This window comes from Mixophyes fleayi, chromosome 5, assembly GCF_038048845.1.
Source record: "Mixophyes fleayi isolate aMixFle1 chromosome 5, aMixFle1.hap1, whole genome shotgun sequence".
Classification (NCBI taxonomy): Eukaryota; Metazoa; Chordata; class Amphibia; order Anura; family Limnodynastidae; genus Mixophyes; species Mixophyes fleayi.
The window spans coordinates 126,495,050-126,516,537 of NC_134406.1; the positions used below are offsets into that span (position 1 = coordinate 126,495,050).

Sequence of the window (21,488 nt, forward strand, 5' to 3'; positions counted from 1 at the left end):
CTCTACCACCCCACCTCCAGGGAAGACTTTTGTACCTTCATTGCTTCGTAAGAAAATTTTTGCCTGGCATCACTCCTCTCACTTCTCTGGTAATGTTGGCGTTTGGAGATATTTTCTCAAAATTATTGGTGGCCTACCATCAGGAGGGACGTTAAAGAGTATATCTCTGCGTGTGACATCTGTACGCAATGTAAATCCTCCCATCAAGCTCCAGCCATCTTCTGAAACCTCTCTCCATTCCTTTCAAACCATGGTCCCATATAAGCATGGATTTCATCACCGATCCTTCACCTAGCAGAAAGTTTAACACCATTTGGGTAGTGGTAGATAGGTTCTCTAAAATGGCTCATTTTGTACCGTTGGTAGGACTACCCTCCTCTCCCACATTGCCAAATTATTTTATTAAAGACATTTTTCGTATTCATGAATGTCCTTCTGAGATCGTATCGGACAGGGGTGTTCAGTTTGTATACAGGTTTTGGCGTGCCCTTTGCAAGATTCTAGGCATTCATTTTTATCTCTCTTCAGTCTAATGGAAAGACCGACAAAGTTAACCAGGATCTTGAAACTTCCTTAAGAATATTTTCCTCTGCCAGTCAGGAGGATTGGGCAGATCTCCTTCCTTGGGCCGAGTTCGCTCATAACAACTCTTATCATGAATCATCAGATAATACTCCATTTTTCCTGGTATACAGTCACCATCCTTCTCTCTCCGAATTTCCTGTTCTTCCACCTACGCAGGTTCCTGTAGTTAATACTTTACGTCAGAGATTTTCATCTATTTGGGCTGAATCCCGATCAGCTCTCAAAAAGGCATCTTCCAGATACAAATTATTTGCTGACAGAAAGAGGCGAGCCATCCCTGCCTTGAAAGTAGGAGATCGTGTGTGGTTATCTACGAAGAATATCCGGCTAAAAGTTCCTTGCATGAAATTGGCTCAACGATTTATTGGTCCATACAAGATTTTACAAGTGATGAATCTGGTATGTTTCAAGCTGCAACTTCCTCAAAATCTTCGTATCGCCAATTAATTTCAGATTTCATTGCTTAAACCTCTTATCAATCGTTTCTCTACTTCTTCTGCAAAATCTCCTCCTATTCAACTTCAAGAATTTGAGATTACGCATGTTCTTGACTCAAAGACGACTAGAGGAGGTGTTCGATATCTTGTCCACTGGAAAGGATTTGGTCCAGAAGAACGTTCTTGGACCCGTGCTGAGGACATCAATGCCCCTACACTTTTGAAGAAATTTTACACCAAGTTTCCCGGCAAACCCGGTTCTAAGTGTTCTGTCCACACCTTTAAAGGGGGGAGGTACTGTCACTCACCGGACTTCTAGACCTAGAGTTGGGCCAGTTGTCTCTCTGCCGGCGCCTGTGTTGTGTCGCAGCCGTCCACCATCTTGACTGTGCTTCTGCGCATGTGCAGATCAGGAGGGCTCTTTATAACCTTTCCTTTTTTGGTATTGGCTATCCATTAGCCTTTTTCCTATTTAAGCATTCCTGACCCCTCCTTAATTGTCTGATCTTGCTTCTCACCTCCTCGTGTCAGCCGTGTACTCTGCTCCTGTGGCTGCTGGTAAACCTGCCTTCCGCTGTATGCTGTAGTGACCGCTGCTTCTCACCTGTTGGCCAGATACTTCTTAGCCACATCGGTGCTAAACCTGCCTCCCACTGTATGCTGAAATGACTTACCTATTACCTGTTGGCCATCTTTCATTCTATCAGTATTTATCTGGTCAATTGCCACTACAGTGTTATATCTCTCTTATTGGACTTATTTGCTTTAGTCTTATTGGGATAACATTACCTTTGTTTGCTTATCTTATAGTTTATGTCTCATTACCCTCGCCAGACAAAGTGTTCTTACCATTATCATATATATCTACGCTCTCCTGAGTATCTTCCTATTGTTACCATTATCTACTATATATCTCGCTGTACACCGTTGCTCTGCTGCACTCGAGGACCGCGACCTGCGCAGTGACGCCGCAAAACCCAAACCCTCTTGCGGGGGTCCCTGGAGAAGACCAGTCACTGTGTTAGACTCTGCACCTCGAGAGTAGTGACAACAACTAGCAGAGCATTGGGTCAAGAACTCTAGTGACTGTGACACTGCCATATATAGGGGTTCAAGTGTAATTTAGCAGTGAATGGAATTTGATAAGTTTTAACATATAATGACAGCACACCAGCGTATACCAGCCCACTTCAGCCACTGTATATGTGCGATATACAAGGTATGTCTATTGAATAACGAGACTGATTAAATAACTCACCATTATTTATTGGTATTTAAAATTTAATGTTTGTCCCCTTCAATATACTCCCCATTTGCACTAATACATCTCTGTAGTCTTGTTTTCCACTGGTCGAAGGCATGGAGCAAATCAATTTATGTCACTTGTTTCAACATATCTGCCGTTTTCTTCTTTACAGCATTAACTGACTCAAAATGTGTCCCTTTAAGCACGGATTTAACTTTTGGGAAAAGATAAAAATCGCAAGGTGCTAAATCAGGCGAATATGGGGGATGTTCAAGTGTAGTAATGTGTTTGTCGGTCAAAAACTGCTTCACAGAAAGTGCTGTGTGAGCAGGCGCATTGTCCTGGTGAAAAAATAAAACATTTTTCCACAGTTGCGGCTGTTTCTTTCTGACTCTCTCAGCTTTTGCAAAACTTCCTTACAATGATGCTGATTAACTGTTGTGCCTTCTGGAACCCATTCTTCCAAAATTACATCCTTGATATTGAAAAAAAAAAATGAGCATTGCTTTGAATTTTTACTTCCTTTGACAAGCTTTTTTCATTCTTGTTGATGACGGTGTTTTCCAGTGCATTGACTGTCTTTTGGTTTCAGGATTGTACTGGAAAATCCAAATCTCATCACAAGTAATTACAGGTTTGAATCTGTGTCAAGTTGCTGCAGAATGTCAACACAACATTTCATGTGACGTTCTTTTTGCTCAGGTGTCAACTTGTCATGCAGGTTCAAGGTTACTACCTATGCAGTTATAACCGGTTCTGACTGCTTTGGTTAAAAGGTGGAATCACAGTCTCGTTATTTATTAGACATACATACACTATATATATATATATATATTAATACAAACAACAGATACCACATACAAGGGGGCGCGTAACCCTATTCTGTATGTAAAGTCACTTAGCAGGATTAATTCACACAGAGTCCAATGTACAGGAGGCAGCCAGTTCCAAAACAGATGGTTAAGTCTGGAAAATCTATAAAGATATAAAGGAAACACGGCGCCACATAGTGTATTACCACAATATTAATAAGTAATAATGTGAGAGAAGGTAAGGTGTGATAAATCAGATACACACTCAAGAATGGTTACAACTCTCCAATATGAAAGATGGAACCGAAATGGTGATTAGAGATATACACACGTGACAACACACTGTATCCACTGCCACAAAAAAAATCACAAATAACCATATATCCGCATACCAGATAGGAGAAATAGAAGGTAGATATATATGCTCAACTGATGTCTCCAAAGATGCACAGATGTTGCCAATAACGTCACTCATCCAAATGAATTATCTCGTTAGAACTGGAACCTCAGCATCATAGGAGCAATAAAAAACTCAAATAGTGTAATACTGTAAAAATCATAATTTACTAATAGACGGTAAGTAACACACTTAAATAAAGCACATATAAAAAGCAAATAATGGTATCTTTTGGTACTCATCTGGGATGCATTCAGAGACATATAGATAGATATCAGTCAATTGTAGATAAGTCCACAGCACTCCTGCCACGCTGGTACCACAATATCCAAAACAATAATAAAAGTCACAATAATGTATACTGACATTATTTGACAAAAAAAATTAGAATAGTCAAGTCAGTTAACTTCCATCATCCCCCCTTCCCCCCGTGGGAGGGGTAGTAAAGGCTAAATTTACGAGTTGAGGGGTCAAACTCATTTTCGTGAGGTAATTTTACCTCATGAACACACATTAAAAAGGGCGCTTGCGTCGGGAAGTAACAATCTTCCCCTGAGGAGGCCTGGGCTAGGCCCAAATGCATGACAAGAACCTTTTTAAGACCTTAAGTATCTTGATTTGACTAGAATGCATGAGTATAATGCACGGGTTAACATATATATATATATATATATATATATATATATATATATATATATATATATATATATATATATATATATATATATATATAATACGTTAGTCTAGTCACTATTCAATGAAAATATTCCACTTCGAATTGTGTGATTCCAAACCACAAAGTTATTTAACAGCAAGAAGCCAAGTGTAACAAATTAATAAAATAAGTACGGCAGATTACATGCGCAAGCACTCTGGATCCAGCATACAGTCATTCAATCCTAAAGTTTATGGTCAAGAAGACTGTATGATAGTCCCAGAGCCCAGTTTTTATACAGTTGGTGTTACATTGAAAACAGTAAAGATGACTTGGCATGTTTACATTGGTTCACGATTCAGGACAGTCCGGTATAATGCAGGTCATAGGTCAGTCCAAACAAGCACTCCAAGGTTGGGGGTCAACTCTCCAACAGCTGCATACGTATCTAACCGCTGAAAAGCTGGTTCAAACTGGTATATTTGTATTACACACACAATACCATTCTATTCATTAATTCCCTATCATCCATAACTAACATTGGCAAGATGCGATCTCTTAGCAGATAGAAACGGATGTCTGAGGATGAATAGGGGATTAGAATGATATTAAACATGATATGTTTCCTGTATCCTGAACCTTCGATCTCAAAGTACTTTTAACATTATTATATTTTACTATTAACTCTATTACACTTAATTATAAACGATTGTGTGTTGGAACTATGTTAAGGTGAACTATTTACAAGTTTATGTGTAAATGTGTGTAGAAGTGTTCACACGTGTTGTGGTTAAATATGCCCGAACACGCCGTAGCGTAACAAAGAAAATCAAATTGATGGGTATTAATTAGAAACGACTTCATCCAATTATTTGACTTCGAATAATATATATATATATATATATATATATATATATATATATATATATATATATATATATATATATATATATATATATATATATATATAGTGTTGCTGTGCTTACGGGATCAGAAACATGTAAAAAGAGATGGTTTCAACTTAATTATACTGAATTCTTAAAAATGTCATCTTTGCTTTGAAAATTCTCCTATAAATAATAAATAAATCAGTTTACAATTGGAGCTGTTGCTCCATGGCTTCAAATGAGCAGCAGAACATAATAAAATCTCTTGCCCCTAAATTTAGAGGTTCTTCTCAACAGTAACCTTTTGGTATTCACAATATACTCCTAACCACTACCAAAATACACTACAAATTAATTTATTTTTTGGTAGTTCAAATTCAACCTTATAGATTTGTAAATGATTATTACTAACCAGCAGATGTTCCAGATTAAGTTGCCTTTTGGCAAAAAGGAAAGAAGCAGTTTATAAATTTGTAAAGTACATTTCTCAAAGTAAAATATGTTTACTGACAACCAGGGCCGGATTAACCCGAGGTCTAACTGGGCTATAGCCCAGGGGCCTCGGGCATCCAGGGGGCCCTTCAAACTCCTCAGCAGCATTATTGATCGGTCGGGGGCGGGGGCGCCCCCGGCCCGATCGATGCTGCTGAGTACTGTCAGTGCAGTCCTCCGTCCCGGCGCGCTGTAGTCTGCTTACTGAGGATATCTCGCGAGAGTTCATGAACTCTCGCGAGATCTCCTCAGTAAGGAGCTTACAGCGCGCCGGGACGGAGGACTGCACTGACAGGTAAGTGCTTGGGGGGGTCCTCGCGGGGGGTGGGGGGCGGCGGACGGCTCACATTGGGGGCCTCGCGGGGAATGGAGGGCCCCTTAGCCCAGGGGCCTCCATTCCCTTAATCCGGCCCTGCTGACAACTAAACAAAAATGAAACAAAGCTCTGTACTCTCTAGCACATAGCTGTCAAATATTTTCTGTGCCCCCACATAAGAGTACAATGATCAATTATATAATAATGTAAGCGCCCAAAACCAAGTGCAGGCAGTTATCGCTTATTTGTGGTGCAGAGTACAAAATACAGTTTTATCACTTTAACACAGGTTGTAATCTCATTTGAGATTTGTGGAGCTGTTGGTATCACATTTTTGACAGGGTCTATGGAGCCTGACAATATTGAAAAAAAATATGTGCTGTACACACACACACATATATATATTTACATGTTAGTCATTCAAATGGCTGACAAAGAAAAAGTAAACAAAATGACAAACTATAACCATTTCAGATGACACAGACTATGATACAAAAACTATTACAATCTGAACATTCATGCAGCAGACTTCTGGTGTTTCTCATACAAATCTCATTCAATTAGAAAGAGTTGCCCCATAATACTGCCAAACCAGCATACATGAATAAGCACTAAGCAGCTTTTGTGCGATGACACCGTGAAATGGTAGGAATGAGATATCTTTTCTGACATATCCTATACTATAACGGTATTTAAGCACAATTTGTGGAGACGCCGGCTCCACAGATGGGCCGCGGGCCAATCACGGCGCCCGGCCACGGACCAATCACGGCCCCCGGCCGTGATGAGGTCATAGGGAAGCGCCCGGCCCGGATTTATAGTCGGCGGCCACGTGGAGGCCAGTCTGTTCGGCGGGAAGTGAAGCTGGAGAGAGGACGTCCGGAGAGAGCAGCAGCACCCACAGCAGCAGCAGCAGCACCCACAGCAGCAGCAGCAGCACCCACAGCAGCAGCAACAGCACCCACAGCAGCAGCAGCAGCCCCCACAGCAGCAGCCGCAGCCCCCACAGCAGCAGCCGCAGCCCCCACAGCAGCAGCCGCAGCCCCCACAGCAGCAGCCACAGCGGTGGACATCACCAAGACCAGTCCAGACAGAGGAGCTAATCTGTCTGGTGAAGGCAGAGCAGAGCCGATAGTCACGGAGCCAGAGCACGGCAGGGAGCCTGGGCGGACAGCATTAGGAGGACCGAAGAGGAGCTACGCTGACGTCGCGAGCGGAGGACCTAGACCAGGTAAGACCCCAGTGGGGACCACCTCTCCCGGGCCCACGCCCGCAGGCTATCCGTCACTATTTACTTGGGCCCAGGGCCTTCTGCCGGCGTCCATTAAGTCCGCCTTTCCGTTTGGTAGCTCTCGTTAGACCCAATAGGGCACCAGGCCCTGAGTAGATCCCATAGGGCGCGAGGCCCTCAGGTCACCCCCAGGCTTTAGGCCCCGTCTTTGGAAGCCTGCCTTTGTTCCCCCTCTCCCTTTTCCTATCCGTATCACCTTTGGGGCAGAGTAGGGTAGGAACTCACACACTCTGTATTGATATTGTACTTTGCCGTTAATAGTGTCCTGGGTATTGTACTGTGCAATTGAGTATTGTATTGGGGGTATTGTACTGTCAATTGAGTATTGTATTGGGGTATTGTACTGTGGCGGGTGGGCTTGTACGGTGTAGTGGGTGGTTGGGGTGTGTTGTGTCTCCCTGCAGGGGTCAGAAGGTGGTGTGTTGGGACTGATCGCCGGTTGGACTCAACTCGTCCCCGGGCCGTGCATACGGCCTGGAAAGGGCAAGTAGGCGAGCTACGTCCCACCCCAGGGAGAAGGACCGAGGAGGGTCTGCCGAGCCGGTAAGTACTGTCTATCCCCTTTCCCTTCCCCCTTCCGTGTAGACTCTGGTGGGGCAGATCCTTGGGCGGCGGTGTGGCACGACTTCTTCGCGGGCTGGGGGAGATCAAGGTTTCCCTCGGTGCCTTGGAGCTAGGGTAGCACAGCCCTTCTGAGTTCCGAGGGCGGTCCGGGCGTTCCGCGTTTCCACTGGGGCAGTGCAGCCCTGCCCTTGTGAGTTCCGGGGTTCGTCACGGCCGTCCACGGTTCCATTGGGGTGTCAGGCCTGGGCTCCGGCAATGTTGCCCGACGGTCCCAGGGCAGACGGTGTCTCGAGGGGTAAGACGGAGTCCGCCCGCACGCCGGCAGGAGACTGACGGTTCCGGGTGGGGACTGTGATACCTCGCGGTGCACCGCCGGCGGAGTGAGTCTTGTCCCCACACTTGGTGGCCCTCCCCAGAAGGGAGTAGGGAGTTCGGGCGAGAACGTTCTCTACCCCGAACTCTTGGAGCCGCGTGGCTTGGCCAGAATAAATAATACAAATAGATAATAAAAAAATAAGTGAAATGGTTAAAAATGTACTGGAAAAGTAAAGTGAACCAGACTATATGCTGTTGGGCAGAAGTGATCCCTAGAAGAGGTTTTTGTGATATAACACCTTCCCACATCATACACCACCCTTGCTCCTGAAGCTGTGTTTTCGTGCAGCATACCAGCATTTGTAGGCAAAATCTAAAGCGGGAGAAGAGGAGCAGAAGCACAAGCAGACCTTTTAGGGTGCATGCTCTTCATGTGACATTTATCACCTCTCAAAAATAGTCACCAAAACTACCTTGTCTTACGATTAACAAGGAACTGCAGAAAGATAAACATGCATGTATTAAAAAGCTTGTAGGGAACGTTTGTTTTTTAGATATATGTATACATATACACATAGGCATGGCACATACCTCTCTCACTGGCATCATCCACGAGAACAATCTCCTGAAGAAGATGTCGCGGTGACCTGTTTATCACACTGTGCACTGTCCTCAATAGTGTAGTCCAGGCTTCATTGTGAAACACTATCACGACACTTGTTGTTGGCAAACTATCAGGATATACTTTTGTTTTACATCTGCAAGCAAGAGAATACAAACAAACAAACTGTTCAATAAAAAAATTGTTTGTAAAACCCTATCGAATAAATGAAATATTCTAAAAAAGTAAGGGTCTTCCCCTGATGTAAATATTTTCTACTGACAAGATAAACTATAGTACATGCTACCTAAAGATAACAAAAAACAAAACAAAAAAAAAAACACATGAGGGAGAATAATCCATTGTAATTTCTAGCTCCAAACCTGCATTCCAAATGTCAAATAGTATGTTCACATATCAAACAGCAATTTAACCCATAGGCATTACATGTACCATGGAACACTATGAAGATTATCATCAATAATTGTAAAGCATGGGAAAAAATGAACAAAAAAAAAAAAAAAATCAGAATATCCATCCAAAGTTAATGATAGGACAAGGAGAAAACCTCAGGGAGGCTACACAGCATCATCATTAAAGGAGTTACAGACATTTTTGGCAAGGACTGGTCACTTCTTGCATGTGACAACAATCTCACATATTCTGTACATGTCTGGTATACCGGGTAGGGTGTCAAGAAAAAAAAACAAAAAACATTCCTTACAAAAAAAGAAGATCCAAACCCATCTAAATAAAAAAAATATAAAAAAATACATTTAATCCCTCCAAACTATCTGAAAAGATGGCTGTGACTGGCATCTCCTTAGTCACTTCACAATGAATACACCTTTCCTGCCACCACAAAGGATTTATTATGGTGTCTTTACGTTCACCAAAACCACTTATTAATGTTTTACACTTAAATCACATACACATGTAGCATAAGCCAATACTTGTTAAAAGACAAGGAGACCCCTAGAACAGTTCTTTACCAATAGCAGTCACCATTCTTGTCGAGCACGTTATGCTTGTGAATACTTTGTTGCCCTAGGTGTGTCAACAGATAGAGGCAAGGTCCAATCCATAATCCCAATGCCATCGAAGGGACACACTAGAGCAGTGGTTCCCAAACTTTTGCAGTTTGCGGCACCCTTAGAGTCTCCATAATTTTTTCAAGGCACCCCTCAAAAATAATTACTGAGCAGTCCTGTTTTAGAAGTATTTGGGTCAAAAAATTGTAATAAGTATTTAGGTTAGGACAGAAATACTTATTTAGTTGTATGCAAAAATGCACACTCTGCCCCCAAACACGCTGCCTCCTCTGCCACACTGTCCCCCTCCTCTGTCACACTGTCTGTCACAATCCCTCTCACTTTGCCCCCTCTGCCACGCGCCAGCCATAGATAAAAAACAAAAACTAACCAGTCTGCGCAGCGCTGGGACCCAGCATCCTCCTCTCTCACGCAGCTTGTCATCAGTGACAAGCTGCGTGAGAGAGGAGGATGCTGGGTCCCGACGCCGCACGGATTGGTATGTTTTTGTGTTTTGTTTTTTTTATCTATGGCTGGCGGGAGGCACCCCTTTGACAGCACCACGGCACCCTGGGAGCCGCGGCGCACACTTTTGAAACCGCTGCACTAGAGCACAGGTTTAACACACTGGGTCAAGTGCAAAATAACAACACCAGCACAGGAAGTGAGGAGAAAGTGCATAATAAAGGTTAAGGGACTAACAGCAGAAGCACTGCAGACAAAACTCCTTAATTATAACAAACATTATGCTAAAGTGTATTGCCTGTGAGCTGCAATAATCAACTAGAACTGGGTACAGGCTACAGGTTTTCCAACCAATTATCGATCACACGATAAACAACTGTTAGATCCAATATCGCATTAGAGAATACACTCCCACGGTCATATTTTATCATACCAAAGAACATCATATTGTTTAATTTGATCATATAAATTGACTAAACAACAAGATCAATGATGTTGGGCAAATGTAAAAGTGTGTATGTACTCCCGACCAGCAGTGAAGGCAGATCTGCAGTCATTTTCTGTACTGTATACCCAGCTTAACAGACGCCAGCTGGCATTACCTAGTAACCAGCACAACCCCGAAAGAATAAGTGAAATCTAAAGCAGACAACGGCTGACATTACCAGGCAACCGGTTGAGTGAGCGGTATTGTCAGACGCCAATTCTAACTATTTATAAATTAGACTACAGTGAATAACCTCAACGTCAAAGTTTAAAGTGGCCCATTTATGTTGAGTATTGATGAACTTCCACATTTAATCTGTACAAATTACTGAAATGACTGTCCTGTAAACTAAACGATGTGAAGCATAGCTCAAAAGTAGGTATTTGCTTTAAAAAACAAAACTTAAAATTGACAGAGCTGGCAAAAGAGATCTCCTGGAAACAGACAATGCCAAGTGTTACAATACAATAACAGATTACAATACAGGGCGCTTATTTGTTTTGTCAGTGGTGAGGAAGTCTGGAAAAATATTAGCAAACTCTGACACACGCTAATACTTCCTCAACGCTTCCTGCTTGATTATCCACTTGGTCTGCTCAAGGTCTGGATGAAAGCTGTATGAATGATGTAAAGATGGATATTAATCCTTACACTGAAAGGATTTTCACTATAGAGAGCCCTACGATTTTCATCTCAGTCAGAAAGCGTTCCTTAGCAACGTTCACACGATAATGCAAGAGCTATTTTACAGCGGTATTAAATGTGTATTAAAATTTCTGCCTAGACAATGTATGAGGGCAAAAATAAAACCATTCTTACCACATAAAATTTCATTTTCTATTGCCGACCATTGTAGAGTCACTGTAGGAGTGCTATTCTAGCTTTTGTAATACTGACTTTCTTCCCTGCATTGTAACCATAGTAATGATACCACTAGGGTTCCACCTTTAAAGGGTACCTTGTGCATTATACATTATGCAGTTATCTGGTTGATAAATAAGGAGTAATCGTAAACATAAATAACTAAAATTGAAAAATATTAATAGAAATATTTTGTATGCCATCATGCTAAACACCTCACTAGTTACATTTTCAATGCAGAATAAAGCATATAGACTAGCCAAAAATCACATAGGTAGTCAGACAATAAACCATGCAAACCTTGATAGTGTTTGTGACAAGATAGACCGCCTATGCAACCCTGTCTGCTGTTGCTAGGAACCATTTGGGCTTACTTTGCCACCGTTCCCTTTAGTTATCCTAAATATGCCCTCTTGCTGCAGTAGGAGGAGGAGCTTACATGTGCTGCCACCACTGGACTTCTCACCAGCATCCAAAACCGGGTTTCTTCTGGGTAACAGATGCTGCGAGTGTACCCCGTTACTGGTGTACATAGGCTGGGACTCCTGACCTCTTACTATGGATCAGGGTTGCTGTGGATGAATCCCCCCTGGCCTATCACACTGACCAGAGCTGCAGAGTAGCAGGCAGAGCGGTGGTACCGGAAAAGCTGGGTCCAAACCTCAAAAACAGCCGGAGAACGGATTAGATTTTGGGTCTAATATGTAAATCACAGAATTTTCAGCATGGAAGATATTTTCAACAGGTCTTGAAGCAAGCGATGTTTATTTGCAGTCACACTGATTGGCGGTACCAGTGCTAAGGTCAGATGAAATCTGAAGAACAACTTGTAATACAAATAAGTGCTGTTTTTATACACATCTGAACACAGCCTCACTGGGTACACCAGCCCCCTCAAACTCTGAGCTATTTTTAGAATCAGGATGTAACCTGTTTACAAATACATGGATTTACCTGCAATGCAAAGCTAACACTATTTACACTTATTTGTGATATCCTAAAACCTTGCTGTGGTTTCCTGCATCTCATTTCAGAGGCAGGAAATCTACCCGCAAGTCAAAGGGTCTAATTAACATGAATCCTTTCTTCAGACAGTTGCAGGTTAAAGGTTAAACAAGAAACAAAATTTCTTCCCCTGGTCTGAGAAATAAAGATATTCCTTTTACCAAAACATCCACAATATAAAAAATAAGTACATTTGAAATTAAATAACTAAGCGCCCTGCGCTACTTCCTTTGAATAGATTTATACCATAAGTTAATTGTAAGTGATCCAGTCACAGTACTTCAAACAGGTTATCTGAAATCAGGTTCTGAAACACCATTGACAGTGCATGTTTTCCAGGTCTCCTCATAGGAGCACAAGTGAAGCAACACCACTGAATCTTTTATAATGTGTCAGACAGTAATTAACACGGTGGTAGTCAGCATATCGATGCCGACTACCCCAACAAGACTTACCCCAACATGAGGACTCCGAAGGGCTCCTTCTTGACCATCAGCAATGACGACTCCTCTTGAAAGTGACTTCACCCAATGAAGATCCAGTAAGAAGCCGGCTCCACTACATGGCGTCATGTATTATTGCTGTTGTTAAAGGGGCAATGTAAGTATGCACCCATGTACAATGTAGAAGGCTTTGTAAAATACATTGTACATGGGTGCATACTTACATGACCCCCTTAACAACAGCGATAATACCGTCGCCATGGTGGAGACGGCTTCTTACTGGATCGTCATTGGGTGAAGTCACTTTCAAAAGGAGTCGTCATCGCTGATGGTCGGGAAGGAGCCCTTCAGAGTCATCATGTCAGGGTACTCTGCATCAATATGCCGTACCCCACCCAATTAACACACTTGAAACCAGCTACAAGAACGGTTAGCAGTAACTAAGGGCCAGATATGGAAACACTGGCTTAGAAGATACTAAAAACATAATATTGGGAATTTCAATTTCAAAACAGTGCAATAAAAAAAAAATCTATCTGCAGTTAATGTACAACAAAAACCAATGTATAGCGCTCAATTACCTAGGTATACTGTAGTTTAATGAAAAAAAGGGGGGGGGGGGGAGGAAAAAAAAACCAAAAAGCAATATAAAACCTAAATTGCTTTTTGTTTAGCTATTAAATCCACCCACTGGAGGGTATATCATGCATGTTTGCATTATATCCACCAACACATATTACTATTTTTCTAGCTGCAGTAGCATAATCAATCACAGAATAGTGCACTTTAGTCTATTGTGCACTATAATTGATACAGGTTTATCCCTGGTTATGTAAGAAGGGTCAGTCTCTGCACTATTGCATCACATCAGATCTTCATATCCACCATTGATATTCCCCCCCCCCCTTTTTTTCATTAAACTACAGTATACCTAGGTAATTGAGCGCTATACGTTGGTTTTTGTATTTGGTAGTTCACAGGAAGGGATTCCTGGGTATTGCTGCTCTTGCCGGGTTGGGGTTGAGCGCAGTTTCCTATTTCTAATTCAGTTAATGTACAACGTATTATGCTTATGCACAGTGAATTCTGAGGATACCGTCAACCAAACTGTCATTAGCAAGAAATATGAAGTCTTCCAGAGCACATTTATTTTTTTTAAGAAAAATAAAAGTGAAAAAGCACAACAGGTTGTAATTGCCTAGCTCTCATCAAAAAAGTGATTGGCAGGGCAAGCTTTGTGGGTATTCATAAATAACTCAGTTTACATCAGGCCTAGACATGTTCTCCAAACTATGAGAGCCAGAGCCAAACGCAAAGTGCAAGCATTTTTAAAAGGAAAGCAAGAGGTGTACAAAACATGTGGGGAATGGCTAAGCACATAAACAGGCATAACATTGCAAGTTACTTAAATTTAGTAGCAATATCACAAACTGCCATTCTTATTATGCGTGACTCGTTATTATATGATATACTCCAGCATATTATGTACCCCTAGATCATTTTGATGTCAACCTATTGTCCGGAAACAAACAAACAAAAATGTGCCCATCTAGCACATAAATTATACCAACTGTGGTGAAACGAGGTATTAAAATCACCTCAACCAGTTTGCACCTCGTTTCTCAGAAACTGTGGACTATAAAAACATACTTTTTTGGGCCTGTGATTCCCCATATTTCTCAACCATATTTAAACTTGTATATATTCTATTTGAAAGTACTTAAAATGTCTGCCAGCAGGTTTTTCTTATCTTGCAGACTAGTCCATTGATTCAGCCTAGGCCAGTGGTTCCCAAACTTTTGCAGTTCGCGGCACCCTTAGAGCATACAGGTATTTCTCACTTAACGACCTAGTTCCGTTCCAACGACTAGGTCGTTAAGCGAATTGGTCGCTAAGTGAGTACAGTACTGTATACATATGCATGGCAATAAAAAATCAGCATGTGCATATGCAGTTTTATATTCCTCCCTTTAGTAAAAAGATATTAGGTTTAGTTAATGTCCTTGCAGTATTACTTCAGAACCAAGTGCTTTCAAGTACTGTAGAGCTAACTTACCGCACGATGGAGACTGCAAGGGTATCAGGTGCGTCTTGTCTTGTCTTCTTCAGCTCAGAAAGAAACTGTGTGGGTACTACGGGCGTGGTTACGTCCCGTCGCAAGGGCACAGGTCATTAATTTCCCCTATTGCTGAGCGGCGGAGCCGGACGTAACAACGGGTCGTAAGTCCGAATGGTCGCTAAATAGGTCGGTCGTTAAGTGAGGAATACCTGTACTTGCCAACTCTCTCGGAAAGTCCGGGAGACTCCCGAAATTCGGGTCAGTCTCCCGGGCTCCCGGGGGAGATGGCATTTCTCCCGCATCCCGGATTTCTCCGAGAATGGCGTCATTTGACGCGATTCTCTGTGAATCGCGCCATTTTGGAGGGCGGGACGAGGCCAATCGCGTCATTTTGGCCCCGCCCCCCGTGACACAAATTACGTTTTTGTGGGGGGCAGGGCCAAAATGGTGTGATTGGCCTCGTCCTGCCCCATCCCGCCCTCCAGTCTCGCCCCCTCTCCCGGAAACTTGTCAAGTTCCCGGGAGTTGGCAACTATGCCTTAGAGTCTCCATAATTTTTTCAAGGCATCCCTCCAAAAGAATTACCGAGCAGTCCTTTTTTATAAGTGTAACAACCCCCTAGTGGCGTTTTAGTAAAACCTGCACCTCAGTGAATACAGGAGGGGGTCACCTAGAGGGGAAGCTAGGTGTTTATGAAAAGTTAAAAAAACTGGTTACCATGGTGATAACCCAGCCCAGCCTGTAAGGCTGAGTGTGAAGGAGGGGCTGTGAGAAAGGGGGAAAAAAGATATACAGAGAAGACACGGGAGAGAACAGATGTAGCTGGGGACCTGGGAGAGTGGGGTGAAAGCTCCCAGGATCCCCCGGCATTGCCTGGGAGTCTGAGTGCAGTGACTGCGCATAGGGCAAGTACTGTGTGCCTGAATAGGGGGAGAGTCCCCAGAGCAGAGACCCCTGGAGAGAAGAAGAGAAGAGGGGAATTGCTGCAAGTGGCTGCATATGTGTTGGAGATGCACTGTGATTCTGGCTGAACTGTGAGTAGCTGTGGAACTACTGTGACCAGGAGAACCTGGTCTGTACTATATAAAACCAGCAGTGTGGCTGCATATACAGAGAGGAGGAATCCCTAATCCCAGTAAGGGGGAGAACCCCATGTCACTATAGAGAACCCAAGAGAGAGGAGGACATTTTGCATGGAAGAGACCCTGGAGTGAGTGTTGTTACAAGAGGCATGGTAGCTGTATTGTCAGAGCCTGAGGCTGGGAGTACACAGAGTGAAGTGTCAGAGCCCACAGGAGAAATCATCCCCGCAGAGGAGGGGTGAGCTGCAGTTGAGAGATACACAGCGTGTCAGAGCTGCATTGAGAAGAAGCTGCCTGCCGGTTAGCATCCATGTCAGTGGCCCTACAGAGGAGGGTGATCTGCAGTGACCTATGGAGTGTAAGACATGTAAATTATGTTATATAACATCTGGATAACATTAAGAACTGTGCTGGAGAGAGTAAGAAGCAGTATGTATGTATATATATATATATATATATATATATATATATATATATATTTCTTTATTGATGCAACCATTATGATTATCGTGCTGGAGGGAGAGGAGAGTAAATAAAAAGTTCAGTTTGTCATAGAGATGGTCTGGCGGCCAAATTATTGTGACTTTTATTGCACTGCACCACAAAGTGACATCACCTGTGTCCCACTACTTACAAAGAAACGCCTGCATGTTCAAGGACCCCCTGATCATTTACACCCATGCCCATCAGCTAGCAAGGGCTTAAGAAGGAGGTGCACTGTGTACCCTTTGCACCCCACACTACACACAGTGACAGGGGGTTACATAAGTAGTTGGATCAAAAAAATGTAATAAGTATTTAGGTCAGGAAAGAAATACTTATTTAGTTCTATGCAAAAATAATACACATAAAACAAGGGAAAATAATATTTTTATATATTCTTTTCAATTATATTTCTGTCAAAGAATAATTTACAGCTCATTTACACCCTGCCCCCTCTGCATCCCAAGGGCCAGGAAGAGAAAAAAAAAACAAAAAAAAACAAAAACTTGCCAATCCGGCGGAGCCCGGGACCCAGCATCCTGATGAGGTAACGCCCGACATTCAGTGAGAAACGAGGAGGGAGGATGCTGGGTCCCAGGCGCCGCCGGATTGGCAAGTTATTATTTTTTTCTCTTCCTGGCCTTGGCACCCCTGGGAACCGCGGTGCACACTTTGGGAACCGCTGCCCTAAAAGGATTATTGTTCACCAGTCCTGTATGAATGTACACCACACTAGGAGGTCTCATGTATTAAGGTCCACAGATAGAGCTCTATGTTTAAATCCAAAGGACTGCATTGTGCACTTTAAATGTAATGTTTAAACAAATTCTGTTGTATAGCCACATCATAATAACTATCCTTAATTATATCAAGTGTGGTTCATCTGCTATCCCTTTTTTCTTTTGAAAAGGAAAATACAGAAGCGGACCAATCAGACAGGTCCTGAAATTGCTGAGAAGGTCATTTATGGCTTTAAAAATTAACTCCAGAGAACAGCAAATTGGCATTCACTACCGAGTTATAGCTGAAGTCAGGTTGGCGTTGAGATCTAGATCTCTTCGCCTGACAGGAAAGGGACAATCGGTCCCTGGAGTACTGACTTTACCCTGATCTACCTATCCAGGTCTTGGGGGGCTGTGTGTCCGCCAAAAGTGGAGTGACAGTGACTCAAGAACACTGCCTTACTGGTAGCCTCAAAAGAGAGAGGAGGACAAGCTTGGAAGGATAGACAGCAGTCACTGAAAGTGACTAGGATACTGGCGAGATGTATTCATTATACCCTATTGTGCCTGGAACACTTATAAATAACTTATTTGTGACTGGATCATGTAGAAATAATTTATTGTAGAAATTAATTTTAATCAAAAATGCAGACAACAATGTAAAATTTAATTAACTTATCGTGTTACATTGGGATGTGTTTTCCATGGAATTGTCATTATTTGGGGTTGTATCTTTGATAGAGCAAGTCTATTTGCTAATAGCAGGAAATGTTAAGTAAGTCTTTATGTTAAGTGACAAACACCTGTTTAGCCTGTATACCCAACAGGGGGACGCTGCCTGGCTGTCTGGCATGGCTACATATCAGATAATGCAAGCATCAGGTTTTAGCACATAACATAGTATTGTAAATATTGTTAGCTTTGCATGTAAGTCCATGTTTGAGAAACATATATTGTATCCAGATACTGTGACAAGATGGACTGCCTATGCCACCCTACAGGGAACCGGCTGGGCTTGCTTTGCGACTGTTCCCTTCCATTATCCCAAATGCGACCTTATGCCACAGTAGGAGGGGCTTACAAATGCTGCCACCTGTGACAGGATGGACCGCCTATGCCACCCTGTCTGTTGTTGCTGGGAACCGGCTGGGCTTACTTTGCCACTGTTCCCTTTCGTTATTTTGAATACGCCCCTCCTGCCGCAGTGGGAGGGGCCTGCTGTCACCACTGAGCTCCTTCTATGGCACTCAGAACCACGTTCCGTCTGGGTCACTGACGCTGCTAGCATGTCTCCTTGCTGGTGTACCTGGCTGGTAACTCCGGACCTCTTACTATGGATCCGGGTTGCTGTGAATGGATCCCCCCTGGCCTATCACACTAACCAGGGCTGCTGGGTAGCGCAGAGCGTTGGCACTGGAATAGCTTGGGTCCAAACCGCAGAGACAGCCGGAGAACGGATTAGATTTTAGGGTCTAATCTGTAGATCACAGGAAAACAGCAATATTGAAGAGGATTCCAAGCAGGTCTTTGAAGCAAGATGTTGATTTGCTCTCACACTGGTTGGAGGTACCAGTGATCAGGTCAGACACAAGAAGAACAAGTTTTCAATACAAGCCAGTGCCTTTTATACAGTTTAGACACAGGCTATTTTTAGAATCAGGATGTAACCTGTTTACCAAACCATAGATTCACATGCATTGCAAAGCTAACACTATTTACACTTATCTGTGAAATTCTAGAAACATTGTGATGTCCAGCATCACATGTTCTTCACATTGTTCGGAAAGATTTGAACACTGACAAAAGGCCACACAGTGATGACCCCCTGCTGGGCCTTTGGCCAGATCAGGTCTTTCCTGCTATCAGACTCTCTCCCCATAGGCCTAATTGGAGGTTTCCACTAGCAACCTCCCAAACAATGACACTTCCATACAAAACACATCTTAATACACAAAAGACCTCCATCCACAATGGCTCATTGTATCAGATATATACATCAGAAATAAGGCATTTACTTTAGAAAGGCTATAACAGGAAAAAACAAATTTTCTGCCTGGCCTCAGAAATAACTTATTACTATCTCAAAATATACACAATATAAAAAAAAATACATTGGTAATTATATAAATAAGCGCACTGCACTATTTGCTTTAAATAAATTTATACCAGAAGATATCAGTGATCCAGTCACAAACAGGATCCCTATCTATGGGTCTGATTCATTAAGGATCTTAATTTAACAAACTTCTTATTTCAGTCTCCTGAACAAAACCATGTTACAATGCAAGGGATGCAAATTAGTATTCTTTTTTGCACATAAGTTAAATACTGACTTTTTTTTTCATGTACCACACAAATACTTGATAGCTTATTTTTACACTGAAATTTAAAGTTGATATTTGTGTGCTACATGAAAAAACAGTATTTAACTTATGTGCAAAACAGAATACTAATTTGCACCCATTGCACTGTAACATGGTTTTGTCCAGGAGATAATAAAAAGTTTCTTAAGTTAAGATCCTTAATGAATCAGGCCCTATATCTTTAAAATGAACCCTGCTACACATTTCAACCATCCCTGGGTAAGCCAGTTTAACTGGTGAAATGCATTTGATTGGACTATTTACATTGTTTCTCTCATCACCATTGATTATCTCTAACATCGAAGGATTTCAGCTGGCGGCAGAGTCTATCCGCTAGGGAACATCAAATGCATGCGCAATGAAAAGGACCGCAAGTGCCGAGATTGCACTATACTTCTCAGAGGCAGAAACTAGTGCGGACTACACCAGGAAAGGATGCTTGGAACCGGAGAGAGTGAGACGCTGTGTCTGTAAATAGGGCAAACATTCTAACCCAAAGTTTGTTTGTGCTTTTATCCATCCGCCTCTGCTTTTTTGTTAGCAAACTGTATGGACCCTTCTCAAACTTTACAATAATTATTTTTATTGACTCACTATGTGGACATATTTGTACCATGCTTAAGGAACTTTTCACCATAGGAATGGTATCTACACTATCAGAAATAGACTTTATTATTTTGTCTTTTTGCTTATTAGAAAGTGGGTATAGGTATTTTGCATCAGGACTTTATTGTATACCAGCTTACCGGTTACAGACAAGTTTTGCAATTATCTCGGGACTTTGTTTACACCAAGCATCCAGTGACACCTATTGTCTACCATTTTGTGATATGTTTATTGGCAGATATGGTATGCTGATTTGAGGTTTTACACTTTGTCAGTTTTACTAAACCATTTAGGAACCCACTATCAGACGCCTTTTGGAATTTCTTGCATGGTACCATGGGGCTTTCGCGCGCAACTGATGTCAATTGCCCACAAAATGCATACGGTGGGACACCAGAGAAGAGACTGAATACTGAAGGGCCTGACACACAACTTTCTGTCCGGGAATGTCGTATGACGTCCGGGACTACTGTAAGTCCTGTGATGTGTGTCAGCGTCTTGGGAGCCCCAGTGCTCGTGCTCCCCTCAGGTCCTTGCCCATAGTTGGGAGAATCTTTTCAGCAAGTGGCTGTGGACATAGTAGGTCCCCTGCCTGTGCCCAGTAGCTCGGGGAAGAGATATATTCTCACTGTGGTGGACTATGCTACCCGGTATCCAGAGGCTGTAGCTCTGCCCTCCATAACTGCGGAAAAGGTAGCGGACACGCTGCTAGGAGAATATAGCCAAGTAGGGTTCCCTAGTGAGATCCTAAACAATCAAGGGACACAGTTCATGAGTGAACTGACCCAGTGTCTATGGGCAAACTCCGGACTGCCCCCTACCATCCCCAGACTAACGGACTGTGTGAGCGTTTCAATGGCACTCCGAAGTACATGGGCATTTGTAGCTTCGTAGGAGGTGAAACTGGGAACGCTACCTGGTGCACCTCCTGTTTGCTTTTCGGGAAGTGCTGCAGGAGTCTAGAGGTTCCCCCCCTTTGAACTACAATATGGTTGTAGAGTACGTGGACCTAGACCTGTTCCGGGAGTCTTGGGAAGGGTATCTACCCAAACAGGATGTCCCTATGATAGAGTATGTGTTGAAGCTCAGAGATCAGTAAGAGAATCTCAAAAGGCAAACACAGGCTAACCTAGCGAAAGCCAAACAGAAAAATTGGTATGATCAGGGGGCGTTTGCCAGAGTGTTTGAGGTAGGGCAGAAGATCCTTGTTCTGATGCCCACGTGGCAGAACAAGCGCCAGGCTGACTAGGCTCAAAACGCCTGAGTGAGATCCCTTATGTGGT

The 21,488-nt window shown here is 42.8% G+C and overlaps 1 protein-coding gene across 3 annotated transcripts in view; it reads right to left on the reverse strand.

Moving 5' to 3' along the window:
* The window catches only part of GALNT1 (polypeptide N-acetylgalactosaminyltransferase 1), a 404,402-nt gene that overhangs the window by 215,012 nt on the left and 167,902 nt on the right, over window positions 1-21,488 (reverse strand). For all 3 annotated transcript variants that reach the window (XM_075212818.1, XM_075212816.1, XM_075212817.1), the window contains exon 4: window positions 8,589-8,755. In XM_075212818.1, the coding sequence (XP_075068919.1) occupies window positions 8,589-8,755 (167 nt within the window). The remainder of the gene's footprint in view (window positions 1-8,588; window positions 8,756-21,488) is intronic.